General features: G+C 40.8%; 1 protein-coding gene across 2 annotated transcripts in view; it reads right to left on the reverse strand.

Moving 5' to 3' along the window:
- The window catches only part of SLC35F5 (solute carrier family 35 member F5), a 43,827-nt gene extending 19,401 nt beyond the window's left edge, over window positions 1–24,426 (reverse strand). The window contains exons 1-7 of one of the 2 annotated variants that reach the window (XM_063288712.1): window positions 24,404–24,426; window positions 18,034–18,100; window positions 16,897–16,969; window positions 12,725–12,806; window positions 9,430–9,637; window positions 2,837–2,980; window positions 1,045–1,107 (exon numbers count right to left, since the gene is read on the reverse strand). In XM_063288712.1, the coding sequence (XP_063144782.1) occupies window positions 1,045–1,107; window positions 2,837–2,980; window positions 9,430–9,564 (342 nt within the window). In that variant the 5' untranslated portion in view covers window positions 9,565–9,637; window positions 12,725–12,806; window positions 16,897–16,969; window positions 18,034–18,100; window positions 24,404–24,426. Of the gene's footprint in view, window positions 1–1,044; window positions 1,108–2,836; window positions 2,981–9,429; window positions 9,697–12,724; window positions 12,807–16,896; window positions 16,970–18,033; window positions 18,101–24,403 lie in introns of both variants that reach the window. The other variant, XM_063288711.1, reaches the window with a different exon arrangement.
- Between the last annotated feature and the right edge of the window lie 393 nt (window positions 24,427–24,819).

The raw sequence follows: 24,819 nt of genomic DNA on the forward strand, positions 1-24,819 counted from the left end.
ATTGGTTTTTCTGTATTCCTTATTAATCTCTCCTACTGAGTTTCTAGAAGTTATTAAATAACATGCATATCAAAGCAGCAATCTCATAGCCATTTCTCTGGGAGCAAGCACTAATTGAACCCAGTGGGATTCACTTGAAGCAAATAATGTATAGATTGCCTTCTCAGTATTTCAAATCTAGACTTACACCAGAAGTGCATCATTAACCTGCCCTTTAAAAGGCCCCTATGCAGCCCATCATGGGTTGTATAACCTTTCCTAGGAGATGCAAGGCAACCTGGATGAGGATGGAAGGATCTTCTTTGGATAGGAAGAAAAAGGAAAGTAGAAGTTATTCCTTTCAGTCCAGGAAAGGGACCAACAATAACAAAGTTATGGTCAGCCCCTTCATTGGAAGGAAAAAAGAGGTGAAAAGCATGGGGGGAAGCTGTGTAATTTTTTCTATGTGTTTGTGTCTGTGTGTGTGAGGAAAAGATATCTGCACTCGCATGTTCATAGCCCACCTAGCACATGATGTGACCCTCAGGCTCAAGCAGGTTTTGCATCCCTGCTTTAGCATAGTCCCTTTCTGGATTTTCAGACAGTTAAATAAGAATGTGATAATTAACACAGATTTCAGTGCAAGACAATCCAAAACAAAAACAGAAACAAAAACAAAACCCCCAACCCTCCCTAATGAATTAACTTCCACTTTGGTGGTATTAGCTGAAGGAGGTAAAGCGAACCATATACAAACTTCTATTCTGCATTATCAGATGGCATTTCAGCCTACCACATTTAACAATAACCAAAATAGCATTATAGAAACAAATGACTGAAGAAATGTTGAACTATAAGACTTATTTCCCAAAATCAAACGTAATACACCTTTGCAAGTCAGAAATATTTGTTACTATGCATCTCTTTATCATGACTAATCCACTTTTGTTTAAAACTACAAAATGTCTTATTTGGATCTATTTTTATTTTAGTATTAACTTGAAAAAGAAAGAAATTAATAGATATTGCCATACAGTAATACAGTGCTTAAATGAGAAAACTCACCAAAGAACTATTCACAGTACTGTCAGTTGTACAAGCGGCAAAATAACTTTCGGCATCTGCAAACTTAAGCAGAAATTTAATACCTCAGATTATATTAAATCAATATATCCTATGCTTTGATTTTTAAAAAAATGTAGGGTTATGTCAGAGAATATTATCATCATCAATATCTTTGATGGAGATTCAGATTGAGGAAAGATGGCCCACTGACAGCCACAAACTCATTCTTCCTCCAGCTTGCTCCTGAGCCGGCATCAGTTTCAAAGCCAAAACTTGCCATGGCATAAAAACTATTCCAAGAGAAGAATAAGAGACAATAAACAGTGTTGCTGCAATAAAGCCAAATAAGATCAGGGCCATATGGCAGGTTGACTATAAAGTAAATCAGTATTTGGATGTTTTTCCCAATTATCCAGTTGTCAGCAGTAAGCTGAACACTAGTCTGGAAGCCAGTCAAAAATAAACAACCAAAAAAGAAACTATAATTAACCATGTGTCAGTCTTAACAAGTTTTATTAAAATTTAATATTTTCTTTTTACATAACACGAAATTATTTAAATAGTTTTCAAACATCAGCATTTACCAACCCTGAATTCCCAGATCTGGATTGCAACTTCCACCAGCTCTGACCACTGTCTATGCCATCTGGGCATTATGATAATTGTAGTTCACCCTCCAGCTACAGACTTAAGCTATAAAAGGCTAATCTCAGCATTCAACCTTCTGTAATATCACTTGCAAGTGATCACATATCTCAAAAGGGCTATTTGGGAACTCTAAACAAGAGCTGAGGAGTCATTCTTAAGTCATTGCTCAGCTATAAACTATTGTATATAAGGGCTGTGCAGTGCTCTGGATTCTATTCTAACCCCAAACTCTTTATGGCAGCCACATTTTTTCCCCGGAACATGCAGCCCTTGCAGAGGGCAGTTTTGTGATCCCAGCAAAAGCCACGGCTGCTTTAAAGAGATAGAGACAGGAGCCAATGCGTGCTCCAAAGCATCATTTTGGAACCAATTTGAAGTGTTGTACAGCCTTCCTGCTTATCTCAAGCTATTTGAGTGCCAGGTCACTTCATAGCAAAGGATAATCTGAATAAAACACACATTTATTTAAGATGCAAAGTAGAGAGGCTAAAGAGGAAGGGAAATTGCTGTTTATAGAAAATGCTATGTAATGTGTGGAAATCTACCTATTCTTCTGATAGAGTTCACAGAGCATAAAGGAGTATAGTTATGGAGCCCCTCCTTGTTTTCATACATAAGCAAGATTTGGCAAGAAACTATTTTCTAGCTGAAAGAGAGAGAGAGAGAAAGAGAAAACCTGAATTAATTAATTAGCTCTCACTTTCTCATGGGATATTATGAGTAGCACAAGACTGGGTTTACTGTATTTTATCAATAGAAAAACTACAGGCATCTTTATAAAGGAAACAACTTTGACAAAATAGTTTTTTAAAAGACATTTAGTGTGACATCTTCATAATGGACTGATAACACTTCGGCTGGTGGCAGAATATCACAAAAAATATAAACCACATGCCAACTACTGATTCCAGGGACAGATAGATAATTCATATCAGTTCCACTAAGAAGCATTACTGCTGCTTTTGTTTATGCAATAATTCACTTTGAAATGCTAGACTTATGAAAGCATTATTGCACACTCTGAACATTTGGACATGATCTTATACTACGTAGTTTATGCAGGCTTTTGTCTCTATTTTACACTTCGTTTTTGTGTATAAAAACCCATAATATTGATAAAATTGATAAGCAGAAAAATACTTACAAAAGCTGCATGCCTTCCACGAAACCCTCGTGTGCACTGTTGTCTCCATGGTTTCCAGATGATAAATCCCAAGAGGTAAAGAACAAACATGGATGTTTTTGCAAATGTACTGAAAAATGGTTTTTTATACATAGTAAAAACATACTGCAAAGAAAAGGAGAAAAAAGGCCATCATTCATAAACCCATTAAGTAATGTTGCCCTTCAAACAAGGAAAAGCAACTTTACATAGTAGCATTCCTGGATTTGTATTTGGTCTCAGTCATGACAGATTTGTGTTAGTTACTGTTCTCCATTCCATAAATTATTAGCATACTTCTGGGCTGGCAAAAATAAATGTACAGATTTATTAACGATTTTAACGTATGATGGTATGCAGCTTTGCTGCTTATTTTTCACAAGGTTATCTGTTGTGGTTGAAATTTAAAGAGAGTGGGCAAACCTGATGGATCACATTTTATGACAGCCTCTTGAAGTGGTGAAACATCTTGCAGGACAACTGATAAAGGTAAAGGTAAAGGTTTCCCTTGACGTAAAGTCCAGTCGAATCCGACTCTAGGGGGCGGTGCTCATCTCCGTTTCTAAGCCTTGGAGCCAGCGTTGTCATAGACACTTCCGGGTCATGTGGCCAGCATGACGACTCGGAACGCCGTTACCTTCCCGCCGAAGCGGTACCTATTGATCTACTCACATTTGCATGTTTTCGAACTGCTAGGTGAGCAGGAGCTGGGATTAACAACGGGAGCTCACCCCGCCATGCGGTTTCGAACCGCCAACCTTCCAATCGACAGCTCAGCGGTTTAACCCGCAGCGCCACCGCGTCCCTGGACAACTGATAGGACACCATATTATTAGTACATAGGCTTGGGAAGAAATGATCGTGGATAACCTATTTAAACTGCTTATCTATGTGGTCACTAAGAGTTGACAATGACTTGATGGCACATAATCAATCAATCAAGAGGTAAACAGGGGAAGTATTTGCATCCTGCTACCAAAATGTGAAATCATATCCATCCGTCTCAGCTAAGATACTGCAAAGAACCCTCAAACTCCCAGGCCTCTGGCAGAGGACCTGAGACTGAGGAAGACACATACCACCCACAGAGGTGAGAAGGGAATTTTTGTTTAATAAAATAAAATCACTTAGAATATTTTCCCCATCATGGAAGGGGAAAGTATGGCTTTTTTGTAGGACAGGAGGAACTTATAATCTATCTAGAGGTGGGATGCACTAGCATGAAAATCACTTTTACTTCAACAATAGCTGGAGAGTTTCAGTTTTATTAAGAGTAAGCAGGCACAACAATAACTTACTATCAAGTTTTGTGAAATGGTTTTTATTTATTTATCAAAATTGTATGCCACCTGACTCCCAATGACTCTGGGTGGCTCACAATAATCAAAACAAGGAAATTACAATAAAATCAATTGAAAGGAAGATAAAAAATGGCAAGAACCACACACTGAGTGGAAATGAAGGAAGAAGTCTCAGTCTCCCTTGCCAAAGGTCTGTGTGAAGACCTAGAGCTTCAAGGCTCTTCTACACAACAGCAGAGTGGGGTCCATCCAGATCTTGGGGCAACCTCATTCCATAGGGCAGGCACTGCTATTAAGAAGGCACACTTCTGGGATCCTGATAGATGACATTGTTTAATCAAAGGAACCCAGAGTGTACCAACCCTGCAAGATCAAATCGGCTGGGCTTGTTGAGCTAGTAAAAGTCAGTAATCTATAGATAACAGACTGCTGAACTTGGATGGGACAAACTAATTGCAAATTAATTGACTTCAGAAGATCATTTTGAAGATAAGATGTAATAAGGTCATGTATGCTTACAGTACCTACTCTCCTATAGAGACTGATGACATGATCATATGCAGTAGATCATAATAATGTGTTTTCTAAAGTTATTCAGATATAAAGTGGAGTTTATACATTCCATATTCAAATTCCATTTGTCTCATTTTAGTAGGATGCACAATTCTTTTTTTAAAAATCAAATACCTCTAAGCATAATAGGCAAATGTAACAGAATCCACTTGAAAAGTAGTATAGGACTCCATGTCTTAGATTCTCCTGGAATCAAACCCTCAGGTTCCATGTTCGTGTACGCTATAAGTCATGTGAAAAAGTAAGTATGTCCCATGTATTTTTTTCTTTTTTAACATAGGTGGACTTATTTATTTTCTATCCCACCTTTATTATTTTTATAAATAACTCAAGGCGGCAAACATAACTAATACTCCTTCCTCCTCCTATTTTCCCCACAACAACAACCCTGTGAGGTGAGTTGGGCTGACAGAGAGCGACTGGCCAAAGGTCACCCAGCCGGCTTTCATGCCTAAGGCGGAACTAGGACTCACAGACTCCTGGATTCTAGCCCGTTGCCTTAACCACTAGACCAAACTAGCTTTCAATATTATAGCTATATATCAATATTCTATTTTCATTCAAACAGTATATAAAATAAAGATGATGTAATTGAGCAAAAAACTTTGAAAATTGACTTTGTAATAATTTATTCGACAAAAAATTAGCAGCTTTGCTATTTCCTTCTGTGGAAAAAGGAAGTGCACCTTTGGCTCTAATATCTGCTATTGCCTTCTTTGGCAAAAACAACCTCAAGTAGGGATTTCTTGTAACTGTCTACCAGTCTCTGAAATTGACTGGAAGGATTTTTTTCCCACTCCTCCATGCAGATTTTTTCCCCAGCTGTGTGATATTTGAGGAGTTTTCGGCATGCACAGCCCCTTTCAAATCAGTCCACAGCATTTTGATGGGATTTAGATCCAGGCTTTGACTTGGCTGTTCCAGAACCCTCCATTTTTTCCCCCAGCCATTCCATGATGGATTTACTGGAATGTCTCACTCTGGGCAGTGAATACATTTGATAGATAGATAGATAGATAGATAGATAGATAGATAGATAGATAGATAGATAGATAGATAGATAGATAATGTCATGCTTCAAGATCTACTTTTGGTTGAGCTTCAGTCTTCTGACAGATGGTATCACATTATCCTCATGCACCCTCTAGTACAATGAAGGATTCATAGTGGATTCCATGATGGAGAGCTGCCCAGGCCCTGATGCAGCAAAGCAGCCCTAACCAAAAGTATTCCACCACCATGCTTTACAATTGGTATCAGGTTCTGCTGGTGACATGCTGTCTTTGGTTTTCGCCACATGTCTCCAGGTACTGTGGCCAAATAACTCTATCTTTGCCTCATCCGTCCAGAGCACATTGTTCCAGAAATCTTGGTCTTTGCCTAGGTGTTCATGAGCAAACTTTAGTCCTGCTCTGATGTTCTTTCTGGACAGTAAAGTCTTCCTCCTGGCATACCTCCCATGTGGCTCTAATTTGTGCAGCTTCTTTCTAATGGTAGACTCCTGCGCTTTGACATCAATAGTGGTGACAGTTACCTGTAAGTCACATGATGAAATTCTGGGGTTCTTAAAGTCTTCTTTCAGTATTTTGCATTCTGCTTTCAGGCTAACTTTCTGGGATGGCCTGGCCTTGTAGAAGATCTTCTGGACAGTGGAATGATTGATATCCAATTGTTTGGTGATCTTTTTAAATCCTTTCCCAGGCTCAGATGGCATCTATAACCTTCTTTCTGAAGGCCTCAGAGAGCTCTTTCAATCTAGGTGTGGTGATACTACCCACTTCAACAATAAATATCAAATCAAACTAAATGTCTGAGGTTTCAGTAAGACATGTTCCTCAAAACAGGTTAGATCCTAACAATGTTCTAAGTATTTGCACCTGATCTGGAGCACCTGATTCTAATTTTAGGTATTTGAGGTAGTGATAAATGGACTGATGTACCAGGTAGGGTTTCAGAGGGAGCTGGGGGTTATACCCAGTGATCTGCTGCACGGTCCAGTGGAGGCCCTAGCTGCAGCCTGGAATAGGGAGGCGGCCGGGGCATTGGACAGGATTGCGCCTGTGCGGCCTCTCTTGTCTCATTGAACTCCCCGTGGTTTATGGAGGAGCTGAGGGTGCTGAAGAGGGTTAAGAGACGCCTAGAGCGCTGCTGGAGGAAGACAAAGACTGAATTCGACCGAACACAGGTAAAAGCCGCCATTAAGGCCTACCGTGTGGCGATAAAAGCGGCGAAACATCAATATTTCTCCGCTCTTATTGAGTCTGCAGAATGCCGCCCAACAGCCCTGTTTAAGATCACTCGATCCCTTTTGGGGAAGGTGGGTTCAGCGACCCACCTACAGGGCCGTGCAGGGGAATTTGCTGAGCATCTGCAGGACAAAATCGCTCGGATCCGCTCCAAGTTGGACTCCAGGCGTGAGGCGTGGTCTGGAGAGATACCAGGGGAACAGGCTTACCCAGTTATCTGGGAGCAGTTTGATCCTGTTGGACCTGAGGAACTGGACAGGATCCTACGGACAGTAAATGCCACCACATGCCATCTAGACCCGTGTCCCGCCTGGCTAGTAAAAGCAGGCTGGGAGGTCACATGTGGTTGGGTCCATGCGATGGTTAATACATCCTTGGGAGAGGGGGTGTTTCCGGTGGCCTTTAAAGAGGCGTTGGTACACCCCCTCCTCAAGAAACCATCGCTGGACCCTACTGTTCTGGACAATTTTCATCCAGTCTCCCACCTCCCCTTTCTGGGGAAGGTGGTTGAGAAAGTGGTGGCTTTGCAGCTCCAGAGGGTCCTGGAGGAAATGGATTATCTAGACCCCTTTCAGTCAGGTTTCAGGCCCGGTTATGGGACGGAAACGGCATCGGTCTCACTTATGGATGATCTCTGGCTGGGGCGGGATGGAGGCAGTGCATCCATCCTCACTCTCCTTGATCTCTCAGCGGCTTTCGATACCATCAACCATGGTATCCTTTTGGGGCGGCTCAGGGAGTTGGGGGTGGGTGGCGTAGTCTTATGCTGGTTCACCTCCTTCCTCCAGGGCCAATCCCAATCGGTGTTGATAGGGGAGGAGAGATCGGCCCCACGGCACCTTCTTTGTGGGGTCCCACAGGGATCAGTACTCTCCCCTCTCCTTTTTAACATCTACATGAAACTGCTGGTGAGATCATCCGTCACCATGGGATGAGGTATCATCAGTATGCTGATGATACTCAATTGTATATCTCCATCCCGGGTGAAGTAAGTGATGCCGTGACCACCCTCTCCGAGTGTCTGGGGGCTGTGGGGGCCTGCATAGGGAACAACAGGCTTCAACTGAACCCTGGTAAGACTGAGTGGCTGTGGGTTAATGGTTCTTCTGTATCCGGGACATTAACATCTCTGGTTCTGGATGGGGTTGCACTGCCCCAGACAGACCCGGTGCGTAACTTGGGGGTCCTCCTGGACTCATGGCTCCTGCTTGAAGAGCAGGTGGCAGCTGTGGCCAGGAGAGCCTTTGTGCAGTTACGTGCTGTGCACCAGTTACACCCCTTCCTGGACCAGGAGGCCCTTCGAACAGTCACTCATGCCCTTGTTATCTCTCAGATACACTATTGCAATGCGCTCTACACGGAGCTACCCTTGAAAAGTATCCAAAAGCTTCAGCTGGTCCAGAATGCAGCTGCGCGAGCTGTTTTTGGTGCCCCCAGAAGGGCACATGTAACACCACTGCTGCGCAAGCTGCATTGGGTACCAGTTTGCTTCCGGGTCCAATTCAAGGTGTTGGTTATCACCTTTAAAGCCCTACATGGCATGGGGCCAGGTTACCTGAGGGTCCGCCTCTTCTCCATTACATCAACCCGTCCCACCTGATCGTGCAGAGAGGGCATGCTACGGACCCCGTCTGTAAAAGAATTTCATCTGGCGGGGTCCAGGAAGCGGGCCTTCTCCGCAGTAGCTCCCGCCCTGTGGAACATGCTGCCCCTGGAGGTGAGATTGGCCCCATCGCTCCTGGCCTTGCGGTGGAGTCTGAAGACCTGGTTCTGCCGCCTCGCTTGGGGTGGAGAGGGGAATAGAGTTACATGGGGATTGTTGTTATAGACCACTCCTCCCACACTTGGGACTGTTTTAGATGTTTCATCACTTGGATTTTTTATTCTTTATTCTTTATTTCTATTTATAGTATTTTTACTGTATTTTATTTTTTGTATTATTCTGATGGTTTTTAATCACTTGTAAACCGCCCAGAGGCCTCCGACGGGAGGAGATGGGCAGGGATAAATTAGATAGATAGATAGATAGATAGATAGATAGATAGATAGATAGATAGATAGATAGATAGATAGATAGATAGATAGATAGATAAATGTAGGGGCGTGCTTACTTTTTCCACATGCAGAATTTGAATTTATATTTATTTAAACTACTCAATGGACTATAAAATGTAACTGGTGCATGGTATTTGTTATATCATATTTGTATATTTCAATAAGATGAAACATTTCAGTGGGGCGTACTTACATTTTCATATGACTGTATATTCTAAGGATAGTTCTAAAAACTTTACAAATCCCACTTTTAGAGTAATTAGTTTGGCAAACAGGTACAATCCCTATCTATAAGAACTTCAACCTAGTGTATTCTGTTTTGTCATAAATACTACTAATTTCCATTTAGCTAAAAAAAAATCAAGATCACAATATTGTTACATTATAGCACAATACTTACTGATGTGAGTTCAGAAGAAGCAACCCATATGACATCAACCAGAAGAAGAATGACAATTCCAAGAGCCATTCGCCTACGCTGACTAGGAGAACTGCTTTGCGGGTTCATCCGATTCATGATAAAAATCCAAACCATTTGTAACTTGTCACACAACAGCAGTGAAAATGAGTTTTTAAACTGAATTGCAACAGGCTTTAACCTCCAGGAACTGGGTGGGACAGGCATTCAAATATTAGAGTACAGCAAAAATGTAAACCAATGATCAATCTGCATGGTATGAAACAAAATTGGAAACAGTTTATCTTATTCCATAAACAGTATGAAAATCCCTTTTTTTTTCCTAGTTACTATCTGTATTGGCAGAGAAATCACAGCAATATTGCTTTGTATTGGTATTGATCTTTGAACTCTTTGAGAAGTTCTACAGTATATGACATTAGTTAATTGCCGTGTCTCTTTAGCATGATGAGGGCATCTAAAGGATGGCATACACAGTTTGCACAGGAACAGGTATTCTTTTAGAAGATGTTTTTAAAACTGGCCTATTCCAGCTTTGGAGCAAGAGGAACTCATGCCATGAATTCTGAATCCTTTGACATACTGTAAGTTTGGCCAGCAGTATAAAACTGCAGTCTTTTTTTCTAAGAGGAGCTGTTGCAAGGTTCAGCTTCTCACATCATCTTAACCGGAAGTAAATTTTGAGTTGATATAATGCGGTAGCTGATAGATACATTTCAACATTATACAAATGTAACAGATAGAATATAATCAAATATCTGATTAGATACATTAGTCATATATTCACATGATTAGAGTTAGAAATGTTCAATTAAGCTGTTATAATTTAAAGAACCCTGCTTAACTGTGTTTGCAAACCATCTTACTTATAAAGAAAACTTTCCTTTAAGCCAGTAATACTGATTTTTATTTATTTTCTATATTTATACCTCATGTTTCTAACAAAAGTTAAAGTGGACCACTTCCTCGGGCATAGCAGAATCAAACTCAGTCCAGATAACAACATCACAAAACCGTGCTCCGGACAATTCACTTGGGCTTGCCCAGTCAGAATCCAGGTCTGAGTGAATCTGAGCGACTTTGTCTGCCAGATAGCACGAATATTCCTCACTAAGGCCCTGCAAATGATCCTGGGGCCCAGCCCCTCCACCCTACTCAGGGCTGCTGGGTAGCTGTTGGCAGATGCAATAAAGGTAGAGAAATAGCAATGTTTTGCCGCCTGTATCGCTACAATGTCGGCCCAAATATGGGCTCTTACCAGTGTTTGGTTGGATTCACTCGGGTTCACTCTTCATTCTCCAACAGCACTCTGGGGTTGCTTCTGGCATTTCATCTCCCAGAGCTCTTTGGAGAACCAAGGAGCATCCCAGAATCAGTGTACATAGAGAGGCCGCATATGAGCAATGTGGCCTGAGGCCTCTGTCACGTGCCTATTCCAGGCTGCAGCCAAGGCCTTGGCCGAGTTGCCTGACAGGTCCTCAGGAAAAACCCCAAGCTCCCTCTGGAAGCCAGCAGGGTCCATCAGTCGTCTGGGGTGGGTCAGCCTAACAGGCCTAGAACATGAGCAGGTGCTGGTGGTGGGTATTTTTGGTGGGTCTGCTAGCAGCAGCATGGCCTAAATGAGCAGGCTGTACCATCAGCATGCTGAGGCCTCTTGTGCTAAACAGTGCTGCTCTCCAGGAACCCTCACCCACTCTGTTGCAGGCAATCCTTTCTGCTGGCCCTCATCTCTCTGAACATTTGGTAGTATAAAGATAATGTTTGGCCTGTTGGTTTGAGCTGGGAAAATAGGGCTGCCCAAGGGAGAAGAGGAGGAGTCAGGTGAGAAGGAGGATACACCTGGCTGCTTAGTGGTCAGGATTGCCATGCAAGGGGTGTGAAAAACACTAAGTAAGCACATAAGTAATATCTTTCTACTAGGCAAAGGAAGCAAGTAGAAAGAAAAGAAAGTAAAGGAATTAGAAAAAGACAGAAGGAAAATCTCTCTGCTCAGCAAGGAGAGGAAAGAAAAATAAAAAGGATTTGGGCAGCTCCTATTTGGTATGGGTTTCTTAGATTATATTATCCTAGATATGATCATGAAAAAATACATTTCTAATAATAAATACATTTTTATACTAATAAAACCAATTACTGTATTTTGGTTAATAAAAAACACATCCAGCTATGTAGCCAGAGTAAAATAGTTGTTTCGCTGATGATTCACAAGCAGCTCTGTTTTATAATAAAGTCTTTTAGCTAATAAATTTAAGCTTAATGGTGTGATACTTTTTTTCATTTCTGATTCAGAAGAGACTTCTGTGCCACCGTATTAAAAGATTTCAGTGCTTCAGACCTTGGGTTAATAAAGGTCCCAGTGGGAGGAGATGGACGGTGACAAATTTGATAGATAGATAGATAGATAGATAGATAGATAGATAGATAGATAGATAGATAGATAGATAGATAGATGGTCTTTGTATGGTTATTGGGATGTGGCCTTTGTGATGGTCTGAATTTGAGACCTTGATTAAAGCACGCATACCTGGGGCAAAAATCTGGTTTCTCTAAAAAATCAACTCTCCCACCCACACTTGACAAAAGATTAAGCTGACAGAAAGCTCTGCTAAAATGCAAATTGCTTCTTTAAACAAACCTATTCCTTTATCACTTGCAACTGTCTTACCATGATTAGCTTTAACTTGTTCCTCTTCATTCAAATAAAGCTAGAACTGAGACAGCAGTTGTTTGATGATTCCAATATGAAAGGAAAAGAGAAATCAGGGTGCCATATGCATGTTGATGACACCAAGATGTCTGGATATAACTAACTTTATTTGGTGCCTCATCAGAACAGAATACAAAACCGCTATCAGCCTCAGTGCTAGACGACTGCTAGTACATTTAAGTCTGTGAGACTGAAACAACCTTACAGAGTTCAGGTTTGCAGCCTGAACGTATTTCTCTTATTAAGTAGCTGAGGAGCAAATTAGATATGAATACTGGAAATGTGAAGAATAAAAGAAAGTAAACAGATTACCCTGAAATTTAATTGGGATAAATTGGGGAAGGGTGTACATAAGTTAAATACCATACTACTAATTTTTAGATTAAAATTGGAGCCTCAAACAGGCTGGGCCACAGAAAATAAAAGAAATACACCTCATGTATATTTTGTACTGCAGTGACTTTTATCTAAATGACTCTATCTTCTTTTACTTCTACTTTATTCTAATAGCCTTATATTTGGAGAAGCAAATTATACGATACCAGTTATTTCACAGGGTTATTTTCATACCTGTTCTGTAACCTTTCAAGAATAAAATAATGATTGGACTTTGAGGAACTTCATGGCATCATGTAAAGATGAAAAGTATCTCCTAAAAAAAAGAACAAGAAATAAAGGGTGTCAACTGCCTACAGGATACTAGGCTTTTCTGACTTTCCACCAGGTCTTAAATCTGCTATTGCACCTATTTTGCAATCCAAGCATCCCACTTTGAAAACACATAGAAATGATATGCACACTGTATGGGCATATATGGTTGGTGGGGGTGTAATTGACAAAACATGTGTTGTACCATAATATGCTCCAGGTACACCTAGTATGCAATAGAGTTAGCAGAAGGCATACAATCAGAAATATTTTCAATTTTTCCATGGAAACATGACAAGATGAACTTGCTTTCCATGGAAGTATGCCAAATCTATGAGGTCAAACTCACAGATAAAACGAAAGTAAGCTGACTTAAAATTATTTTCTCTTAATGAAATATCCCTTGTAAATTGTGTATAAAGCAGCATCCTGCACTAGTGCAACCAGACAAAATGATATAAACCAAGTTTACTAAATTTATACTGTGCTGCAATCTGATGATTCTCAGTAGCTTGAAATGTATACAATATGATTACAGTTAAAATATCCCTCACATCCCAGAAACATGATACTTCAAGCAGCTTTTCCCTGTAAGATCTAGTGTGTCAGGACAATTCTGGTTACTGACAGGTAGTCCTGCAAGTATTTGGGGACTGGGCCATAAAGGGCTTTATAGGTCAATATAAGCAATGTAAATTGTAGCTGGAAATCAATCAACAGTCAGTAGAAGGCTCACAGAATTAATGGTGATGAATCAGCGATTCACGCCCCCAATGCCAGGCTAGCTGGCACATTCTAAGCTAGTTGCAGTTTTCAAATGGTCTTTAAGGGCAGCCTCACATAAAGCACATTGCCTCTCCAGGTGCCTGGGGGCTGTGGGGGCCTGGATGGGGGACAACAGGCTTCAGCTGAACCCTGGTAGGACGGAGTGGCTGTGGGTTAACGGCCCCTCTGCTCCAAGGAACTTGCTATCTTTAGGCTTGGATGGGGTGGCACTGCCCCAGACAGACCGGTGCATAACTTGGGGGTCCTCTTGGACTCACGGCTCCTGCTCAAAGAGCAGGTGGCAGGCGTGGCCAGAAGGGCCTTTGTGCAACTTCGTGTTATGTGCCAGTTACGCCCCTTCCTGGAGCGAGAGGCCCTTCAAACGGTCACTCATGCCCTGGTCATCCCCATATAGACTACTGTAATGCGCTCTACATGGGGCTACCCTTGAAGAGTATCCAGAAGCTACAGCCGGTCCAAAATGCAGCTGCGCGGGGGATTCTGGGTGCTTCAAGATCAGCACATATTACCTCATTGCTGCGCGAGCTGCACTGGGTTCCAGTCTGCTTCCAGGTCCAATTCAAGGTGATGGTTATTACCTTTAAAGCCCTACATGGCATGGGTCCAGGTTACGTAAGGGACTGTCTCATCCCCATTACATCAACCCGTCCCACCCGCTCATGCAGAGAGGGCATGTTGCGGACCTCTTCTGCAAGAGAATTCCATCTGGCGGGGTCCAGGAGGCAGGCCTTCTCTGCAGCAGCTCCCGCCCTTTGGAATATCCTTCCCCCGGAAGTGAGGCTAGCCTCCTCTCTTTTGGACTTCAGGAAACGATTGAAGACCTGGCTTTGTCACCATGCCTGGAGTGGGGATAGGAAGAGCCACTCTTGGGGTTGGTTGGCTCCCTAGTCCTGCTGAGGCTGGTCTTGTTCCCCTTTGGTGGTATTAGATCTGCCATTACTTGGACCTCATTACATTTTATATTTATTTATTGATATTTATTTTTATGGATTAATGATATTATTTATGATTTTATTGAATTTTAAACTGTTTTATTGTGAACCGCCCAGAGTCCCCTGTATGAGGGAGATGGGCGCTGTTAAAAATATGATAAATAAATAAATAAATAGTCCAACTAGGGCAGGAATTACTGTATCCAGTCCTCCTGTACTAATTGGTGGACCAGCCAAAGCTTAATGACTGCACTGCTTAATGACAAATTTTCCGTGCCTACGAGTGTGGTCATGAGTTGAAGACTACCTGTACTCAGAATGGAAGAATGGTTGGTGAAGATGATGGAGCTTGCAAAGATGGCTAAATTAACTTCCTTGATCAGAGAAAAGACAATATCTAGATTTAAGGTTGACTGGAAACCCCTTATAGACTTTTTACATGAAAAAAAATGAAACTGAAAAAAATGCACTTATGATTTGTGGTTTTGACAATTAGAAAAAAAAAAGGATAATAGAAAAAAGTAAACTTTTTTTGTAATCACAGAGTAAGAGATAACTTTGTAATCATACTTATATTTGCTGCAGAGAAAATCGGAAGCTTCTTTCTATTTCTTTTTATTCTTTTTCACTGCACTTTTGTTCTTATCTATCTGTCTTGTATTACTTTGTGTTAGTTTTTATGCTCTCCTTAAAACTTTTAATAAAATTTATTTAAAAAAAAAAGACTGCTGATAATTCCTCCTCCATCAAGGAGGCATTGACTATTATCCAGATCCAGGTGGTTATTTCTGCATCCAAAGTACTTTTAACATGATCATCATTATATTTTTCCAAATACCTCTATGTTCTGATAGTCATATTGGGTGTGTTTTCAGTGACAAGCCATAAGCATGGCATATCAGCAAACACAACCTCTAGAGACCTACAAAAGCAGTTACCGAATTGTCATTTATGATGTGACACAAGGGTAAAATTATTAAACACATGACTGGACAGTAATCTTTCTTTTCTTTTCTTTTCTTTTCTTGTTTTAACTGCTTTTTAGACTGCCAATACTAGCATGCCAACTGTGATTCTTAGGCAGAAGAAAGCTGTGTTACTGTGCCATATATGGACATTATTTGATTAGTTGTACAAGGTTATACCCTTTAGACTACAGGGGAAGGAGAAGTCCTAAGCTGGCTAGAATTAGAAGCACTGATTTCAGTAATGATTTTATTTTTGTCAGAGCCCACAAATTATATCTGCAAGCAAAATGCTGTTTTCATAGTCCCTAGAAGAAGTGGCAAAGAGAATAAAGGATCTCCCTCCTCTTGTCATCCCCTACCGTGCTATGGAATGGTGGTGATCATAGGGAGAGTAGTGGGATTGGCCTACATTAGGAATGAGATAGAAAATACTCCTCCAAAGGGGAGGGAAACCTAATCAAAGCAACACAAACAATATTATATATTACTCAGTATCATTAATATTTGCATTAGTTTCATCATCAGCATATCACATAAATAGCAAATCTCTGCCGTTACCCCGCCCTATGGAATACTCTTTCCCCAGAGATAAGGCAGGCTCCCACTCTCCTGGCCTTCCAAAAAGGGGTGAAGACCTGGCTCTGCCATCTCATGTGGGGTGGGAGGAGGGGTAACCAACCTTGGAGGTGGTTAGCGCCCTGAAGATGCTCCCATAAATTAAGACCTTTTTTAGCATCTATATCTTGAATTATATATTTTTTATTTCAGAACATTGTTTTTCCTGTATTTTAATGACTATTTATTCTTGTTTTATTATAAACTGTACTATAAAGTCGCTCTTTGAGTGAGATGGTTGGTAAATTTGAAATATAAATAAATAAATAAAACAAAAAATTTAAATAGCTGGGATCCAATACTATAATTCTTTATAAACAATTACGTACAGACCTATTTATTTTTCTCATGCTAGTTATATAAAATGCATTTTGGAGGCTGGATTAAACTCCCAAAAAGTTTAGTTTGTGTCGTAGAACTGAAACATGCAAAACAGGACTAACTGGCCATGTGTGTTTTCTAAAGAATTATAAGCTACAGTTTTAACTGCCCTGCCCAAATAAATCAGTCATTTCAGTTTCAGTAAGGAGATAATACACGAACATAAATAATTTGTTGTTGTCAAAAAATTGCACACTTATAGGTAACTGATGAACCTCTGTAATTCTCAAGTAAAATTAGCTAAGCAAGAATTAGCTGTTATTTTGATGAAAAGAGAAACCAATATGCTGATATTTTATTTTTTTGAACTGTAGAGTTTAACAAGTTAATTATTCAAGAAATACAATCCATGGTAAAAACAGATTTATATATTTTTTATTTATTATATATGGCATGATACAGTTTTCCTTACCTTCTAGATTTTTATAAGTATCACACAGACGTATCCCATGGAACATTTTTTCATCTATATATTTGAGCATTTTCTGCAAAAATTCAAGAGGAAATAAGTCCTTAGCATTTTCGCTGCTTACCGATATTCATTGTTCTGTCTCTTATCATGATAATACTTTTAGATAGAATAAATAAGAGTCTATCTAGACAGATACACTTCAATAGATGGCTTTTATATTATTATTCAAACAGGAAGATATTTCAGTTCTGTATCAAGGATTGGTAACAATTTCATTTTTTATAGTAAAAATATATTACTCAAAGAATATCACTTTAAAGTGAAAATCTTTATTTAAGTACAGCAGAGATCCTTCTTTACTTTTATCAGATTAATAACTGTCATAAAGCATGTACACCATAAACTATCCACTACTATTTAACTCCATTCCACATTTTCACCTTTACAGAATGTAAACGATACCTTAGGTTTTATCAACTAAACATAGAGGTTAACCTCGAATATTGATAGAGCTGGCCCCCAACCTTGAGACTGCGCAGAAATGGACTCATTTTTGCCACCAATCCCTCCTGATATAGCAGTGACTTCACAGAAGCGGAATGTACATGAGTCACTTCCATAGCAACTGGTTAAAAATTCTGCAGCTTTCTGCATATGGTACATTTAAAGAAACCCTTATTAACGTATATTTGGCAAAACAGGTCACTCAATATTGTCTGAAAAAACATTTATGTTTCCCAAGCTATAATTTCTCAAGATTAAATCAAGAATGAAGGCTACTTTATTTTACCTTTTAATGAGAAAGCCAAGAAAGTAAATTCTGTACAAAGATAAGAATTTGAAAGATTAACCTGAAGAACCAAGTAATAGGTTTGTTAGACAGTGGCAGTTCTGTCTTTTTCCTACTGATGGTACAGCCCAGATAACTGATGATTATCTTTCTAATTAAGAGACATACAGATATATGGTTCCAAAGGCACCACTATTAGAACTCAAACTTTCATCTTCACTTTATTAAATGTTTAGAAAATTCTCAGAGCCTTAAATCATGTCATAATTGCCCAGATAAAAATCAGAAAGCACAGTGCATTGATTAAAACTATAATGTGTCTTTAAAAAACACTCTTTGATTCTTACCAGGATATTTTGTTGCCATGGCACTGGCAGGTTTGCAACACTATCTGGTGTAACTACTTTCAAATGTCTAAAAAAGAATAAGAAGACTTGGTATTATTTCTGAAATTCTCAGTACTCAAATTTAACTTCACATTTCTCTAATTTTTAATATCTATTACATACTTCAATTATTCTAGAGTTGACATTAAAAGGTAAAGGTTTCCCTTGACGTAAAGTCCAGTCGAATCCGACTCTAGGGGGCGGTGCTCATCTCCGTTTCTAAGCCTTGGAGCCGGCGTTGTCATAGACACTTCCGGGTCATGTGGCCAGCATGACGACTCGGAACGCCGTTACCTTCCCGCCGAAGCGGTACCTATTGATCTACTCACATTTGCATGTTTTCAAACTGCTAGGTGAGCAGGAGCTGGGACGAGCAACGGGAGCTCACCCCGCTGCGCGGTTTCGAACCGCCAACCTTCCGATCGTCAGCTCAGCGGTTTAACCCGCAGCGCCACCGCGTCCCTAGAGTTGACGTTACCATATGGTTAAATAAAATAGTCTTTATAGTATAAATCATCACACACTTCTATATACACTTGATCAAAGCTCACTTAGAGGATGGTCTATCAAGCTGAACAGCAAAAAGAGAGTTTTTACTTACTGCCCACCCTCTAATTATGCAAGCTGAAAATATGGCCACATCTCATTCCCTCAAAGTACAATCTTCAAATTCCAGACAGTAGGTAAAATATACTACTGTTGAACCAGAAGGTTCACTTTTTGTGAGCTGGGCCTAGTCCTAAGCCTGTGGTTGCTTATGAAAATATGAATATTAAAAAGTACTGTTTTTATTTCTTCTAATCTAGGAGGTGGCTTAGAAGAAGTAGACTGAATCTTCATACAAAATGTCTACAACTGAACCACCTAGTAAGAATATGTTTTGCTACTATCATGATGGTGTTGTTATACAATAGAACCTTTTTTTTTTACCAAGGTATGAAAGTTATTCAATTATAGAGAATGGAGTAAAATGTTTCACTTACACACCTCATAGCATGTGACACCTCACAGCATGTAGCTTGGAAGCTAAGCAGGAACTGGCCTGGTTAGTACTTGGATGGGAGAATTTGGAAAATATAAGGGTTATACACTATACTTGGGAATTGGGGAAAAAAGCCTACCCTGGAATAAGGCAATGACAAAGTACTTTTGTACTGCTGCAAAGAAAACTGCATGGATGCATCCATGTAATTAACAAAACAGTCAAGCTTAACTTGAAGAGGATTTTACTTTTTATAGTCAACTGGGGCTAGAACTAAGCTTGAAAACTGTAGTCAGTAAGCATCCAAACTGTTTTATATCTATTGTCCCATTCTGGAATCTAACAAATATGAGATCAAGTTTTGGAAACCGGCTTTTCTTTCAATAGCAATGAATAGGATATATACTATGAAGCAGAAAACAATTATAATAGCTATAAATTTATATTCCCAAGGATGGGATTAGATTTTATGGCTGGATAGTCCACAATCCATGTTAAGCGTGGTACATCAATAAGACTTCTGACTTACAAACTGTTTAACAGCTGCAAAAACAAATGCAAGTAAAAAGAATTCCTTTCTATGGCTGGAATTGTTATTTCCAATTATGCAAACTAGTTTTAACACATCTGGAGGCATTAGCTCAGACTAAACTGGACTAGGACTTGGTGTAATTCGGTTAGCCAGTTCAATGCCAAGTTAGAATTCCTGATCTTCAATAACTCTGGACTGTTTTTCAGGGTCATACTAGCCTGTGTTCTTTCAGGCCTTGAGCTGGCTTAACTATGCTGCCCTAACAGGTCCAGTAACAAGGCTGGCACACAACAGTTGCAGTTGACATGGGACAAGTCAAATAAAGTGATTGGTGGATTGTCCAGATGCTTTTTTTTTTCTCCCATCATCACCTAAACATGGGAAAAGCAATAACTAATTACTCTCCTTACTGTGTGGTGAAGTGGGATTGATGAATAAATGAGATGGAGGGTTTACCACTTTTCAGATTGCTCAAGTAACAGGTCACCGGACCAGAAGTGCTCTGCATTGGTACCTGTCAGTTGGGTTATTTCTAAACAAGGGTCTAGTGGTCTCCTGGAAGAATGAGAGATGTGTTTGTTGAAACACATAACTACCACTCTTCTGGAACAGAACTATATCTTTGTCCAAAAAATAGTTGGCTGAAATTTAGCAGAGTGATTCTACAGAACAGTGGAATAACTTTCTTCCACTTCAATCCATTACCTTGGCTAAACCCATCATCTATCATTTGGCTCAAAGGGAGAACAGGCAAATCTCTCATCAATTTACCCCCCATCCCATATATTCCAAATCACTGAGGGCTACAAGGAATGGCACTATCAGCAATGAGCAGCGAAGGCCTGCAGCACCTGGAAATACAGCTAGTCCTCGCTTAATGATGGTAGTTGGGACCAGCAACTCAGTCGTGATCAGAAAGTGTGACATTACATGACCAAGCCAAAGTTGCGGCAGTTCCAGGTGCTGTCATTAGGAGAATCCCATGTGATCACAGCATCCTGCAGTCATGCGATTGCCATTTGCAACCTCCTGCTAGCTTCCCTATTGATTTTGCTGGTTGGAAGTAGGCAGCAAAGGTCACAAGTGGTGATCACATGGCCGCGGGATGCTGCAACGTCATAATTGTGCGCTGGTTGCCAAGACCCCAAATCACAATCACATGACTGTGGGGATGCTGCGACAGCTGCAACTATGAGGAACAGTCATAAGTCCGCTTCTTCAGCACCACTGTAACTTCAAATGGTCGCTGAACAAGGACTACTTGTATGCAAAATGGCAATGGAGTTGACAAAAAAGGCATCCCCCAAACTAATGAAACCACTAGAAGCATGGCCATGCGAAGCTTATTTTTGTAGAAGCAGCAGAAAACCTGTATGCACTCATCTGGGAAAGAACCAGCCAAAATCAGCTGGCAGAAACAACATCTCTTGAAGACAGGTTTAGCACTCTTTTTCAAGACTGCTGAACAAGGGTTTTAGGAAAACAGTTCCTGTGTTCTTGCAGAACAGCCCAATATCTATTTTAGTAAGAAACCCATACAACATATAACAAACACTTTGAAATGGGAATCAGGCATAATGTTGAAGCCAGATGTCTGGTCTCTCCTTCAGCCCAAGCTAAAATGGCCATTGAGTGCAATTATCAAGCTGGTCAAATCCCATCCCATAACTGTATTATTACCAACACTGTCAGTGAGCTATTGCGGATCATTCATACAGCAAGAGTTGTGTCAAAGGAAGAGGGAAAACATAACTTTAATATCAGAACAACTGTAACTGCTTCTGCCTCTGGTGATGAGATAAAAGTGACATGTCCTTTAAAAATAGCTAGCAAAGTATTTTCATTCTGTGGTCAACAAGATGCAAGGATGAGTTTTAGATGTGTCAATGTGTCACCCCCCTCCCCCCATCCTGTTGTGCTGCCTCATCATGGGCAATATATGCCAAGAGTTTATATTCCCAGCAGGGTCACCCAAGGCATGAGGTCATCCTAGCTGCCCTGCTAAAGCAAGTAGGACCCTATACTGGGCAACAACAATATAGGAAGTTGCTGGAGATGGATGATCACTTTAACAACAATGGCAAAGACATCAATTTACACTGCATGGGAAAAGGCAATGGTAAACCATTCCTGTATTTTTAGCAAGAAACCACATGGATAGAAAATATAAAATGATTGAATATATAGTGCTGGATGATGGGCCCCTCAGGTCAGATGACACTCAACATACTACTGAGGAAGAGCTGAGTAGTAATGGTATTTATGACGTGGCTAAATTAAAGCCTCTGAGATGTCTATTTGCTGAAGTTGCCATACAGGAAAAGAAAATATGAAGTTGCAAAGGCAGAGTTACACTGGGAACATGGAACATATGATACATGAACACAGAATAGTTCAACACAGTGAAAGATGAAATGAAATGAAAGAACTACAAATTGATATCTAAGGCATTGGTGAATTGAGATGGACTGGGATTGGGCATTTTCAGTCAGAAGATTACACTGTTTGCTGCTCAGGATATGAAAAACAAAGAAGGAACAGCATTGTCTTTATAATTAGGAAGGGTAGCAAGAAAAATATTTGGCTACAATGCAATCAATGACTGAATAATATCAGACTTCATGGACAACATGAATTTCACATGCTAGCAAGATAATGTTTAGGATCATCCAACACAGATTAGAGCCCTACATGGAAAAAGAGATGCCAGATGTTCAAGCTGGCTTTAGAAAAGGCTGAGGAACATAAGACATTATTGCTGATATTGCTGATATAACTGAGAAAGCTAAAAAATACCAAGAAAAAGTCACAATATGCTTCATTGATTATAGAAAAACCTTAGATTGTGTTGATCACATCAGGCTGTGGAAATGTGCTTAGAAAAATGGAAAACTCAGAACAACTCATTGCCCTCATGCAAAACCTATACACAGATTGGGAAGCCACAGTATGGATAGCACATGGTAAAACAGACTGACTCCAGGTTGGCAAAGGAGGTAAGGCTGCACATTCTCCCCTTATATATTCAACCCATATGCTGAATATATATTAAGGGAAGCTGTATTGGAAGAAGATGAGTACGGTTTTAAAACTGAAGGAAGAAACATCAGTAACCTGCACTATGCTGATGACACTACGCTGATGTTCTCTGATGGCCAAAAATGCAAAGGATCTGCAAACTATAGTAATAAAAGTCAAGGAGCAGAGTGAAAAAAATGGAACTAAAATTAAACATAAAGAAGATCAAACTAATGACAACAGGTGCAACAACCAGCCTTAGAACTATCAGTGAAGATATGGAAGTGGTAGATAGCTTCTGCCTTTTAGGATCAACCATCAGCAGTAAAGGAACAGTCAAGAAATATGTCTCAGACTAGCACTTGGTAGAGTAGCCATGAAGGCCTTGGAGAAAATATTCAGATGTCTGACACATCTATACCTACAAAGATCAGAATAGTGCAGACAATGGTATTCTCTGTGACACTCTATGGAAGCGAAAGCTGAACTTCAAAAAAGCAGGATAGAAATATTGATGCTTTTGAAATTCGATATTGAAGAAAACTCCTGAGAATGGACAGCCAAGAAAAGAAACAAATGGATCATTGAACAAGTCCACCCAGAGTTCTCACTCAAAGCACAAATGACCAGGCTCAAATTATCCTACTTTGGGTTGAAGTTTTGCAAGATATACTTTGGAATATCCTGGAACTGCACCTTAAAGGGCTTTAAACTTTGAAGCAGTTTGAACTGGGACCAGAAGCTCAATGGCAACCAATGCGGTAACTTCAAAATAGGTGTTATCCTAGCTTGTCAGGGTTGTCCTGTCAGGAGTCTAGCCAACTGTAGCTTTCAGATCATCTCCAAAGGTAGCCCAGCAATCAACTGGTGATAAAGAGATGGATTACAACCACCAGGACACCAATAAAAATCACACCAGCCAGATTTGAGCAAAGGCAGCCTGATTTCCACCTGCTCTTTAAGCAGGAACCAGGAAGCCAGACAAAGTCCCAAACTGCAAACCAGCTGCTTAGAGTTCTTTATATCTTTCTGCTAACAATGAGAGGTCATCCAGATTTTTGTAGCCCAGATATGGAAGCTCTATTCAGAGGAATCAAACTTGCAATATGTAGTCCTATTCCTTCAACCAACATTTTGTAACTATCTTCGCTTACATTGCCTTTACTTTCCACTGGTCTAGTTAGCAGATTTTGAGTCTGTCGTTCTTTAAAAAAAACAAAAATCCAACGAGCCCAAAGTCTGCTGTCCGCCTCTGCTTTGAGATATTTAACACGAGGAAAGAGATTGTGACTTCTCCCACCCACACGCTCTTCGCGGCCAAAGAGGAAGTGCACATAGACTTAACACACACACACAGCTAAACACACATATAAACGTCAAACCCAGCTAGTCTCTGACCCCTCCACGGGACAGTTTGCAATTTGCAACACAGAAACCCGACAAAGTACGCTGGGGCGTGTATTATTGTTTGACTGGACGTGGGGAATAATATTAGTGTGTGAGTGTGTGCACGTACGGCGGGAGGGGTATTTAAAAAAAAAAAGTTCATTTCCTCAGCCCCCTTGAGGTTCGCGGAGCTTCTACCGCCACCTTTCCTGTTTCCTTCCACCCTCGCTTCAGCCCGGCTGCAACAGCCACAGCTCCAAAGAGAGGAGGCGAGGCGCTACGAGATGGGCGGCTTTCCTGCCAAAATACTGGTGGGAGCTTGACAGGAATGGGGCTGGAAAGACTCCAGAGCTGACCTGACGCTCCGGAGACCGCACCAAAATGCACAGCCCAAGTTTGCCCCAGCAAAGTACCTGCGTCCTGTGTGCTTGCTTGCTTGCTCGCTCGCTCGCTCGCCCACCGCTACTGGAGCCCCGTTCCCCAAAGATGGTGGCGACCCCTCCACTCCGCTCTCGCCGTCCCAGCTGACTCGGCCGAAGACTCGGCTTGCCTGGGCCGAAGTGAATCGACGGCCGAAAGGAGCCACTCGCTCCGGTCGTCATCGATTCGCTCGGAGTTCTATTCGCGGCCCTGGCTTTGCCGCCTCCGCCTCCTCTGTCATCTCGCGCTTTTGGGCGGGCACTCCACCACTGCTTATTTCGCCCGTGGAGAGCGATAACAGGGAGTTGAGGACGGGAAGAGGCGTGATGGGGAAGAGAGTGGTTGGTAGGAGCACAACGGGAGAGTCATAAGGAAGGGAGGGAACTGTCTTGGAGGAATCCTTGAATAT

Source organism: Candoia aspera, chromosome 1, assembly GCF_035149785.1.
Source record: "Candoia aspera isolate rCanAsp1 chromosome 1, rCanAsp1.hap2, whole genome shotgun sequence".
Taxonomy (NCBI): Eukaryota; Metazoa; Chordata; class Lepidosauria; order Squamata; family Boidae; genus Candoia; species Candoia aspera.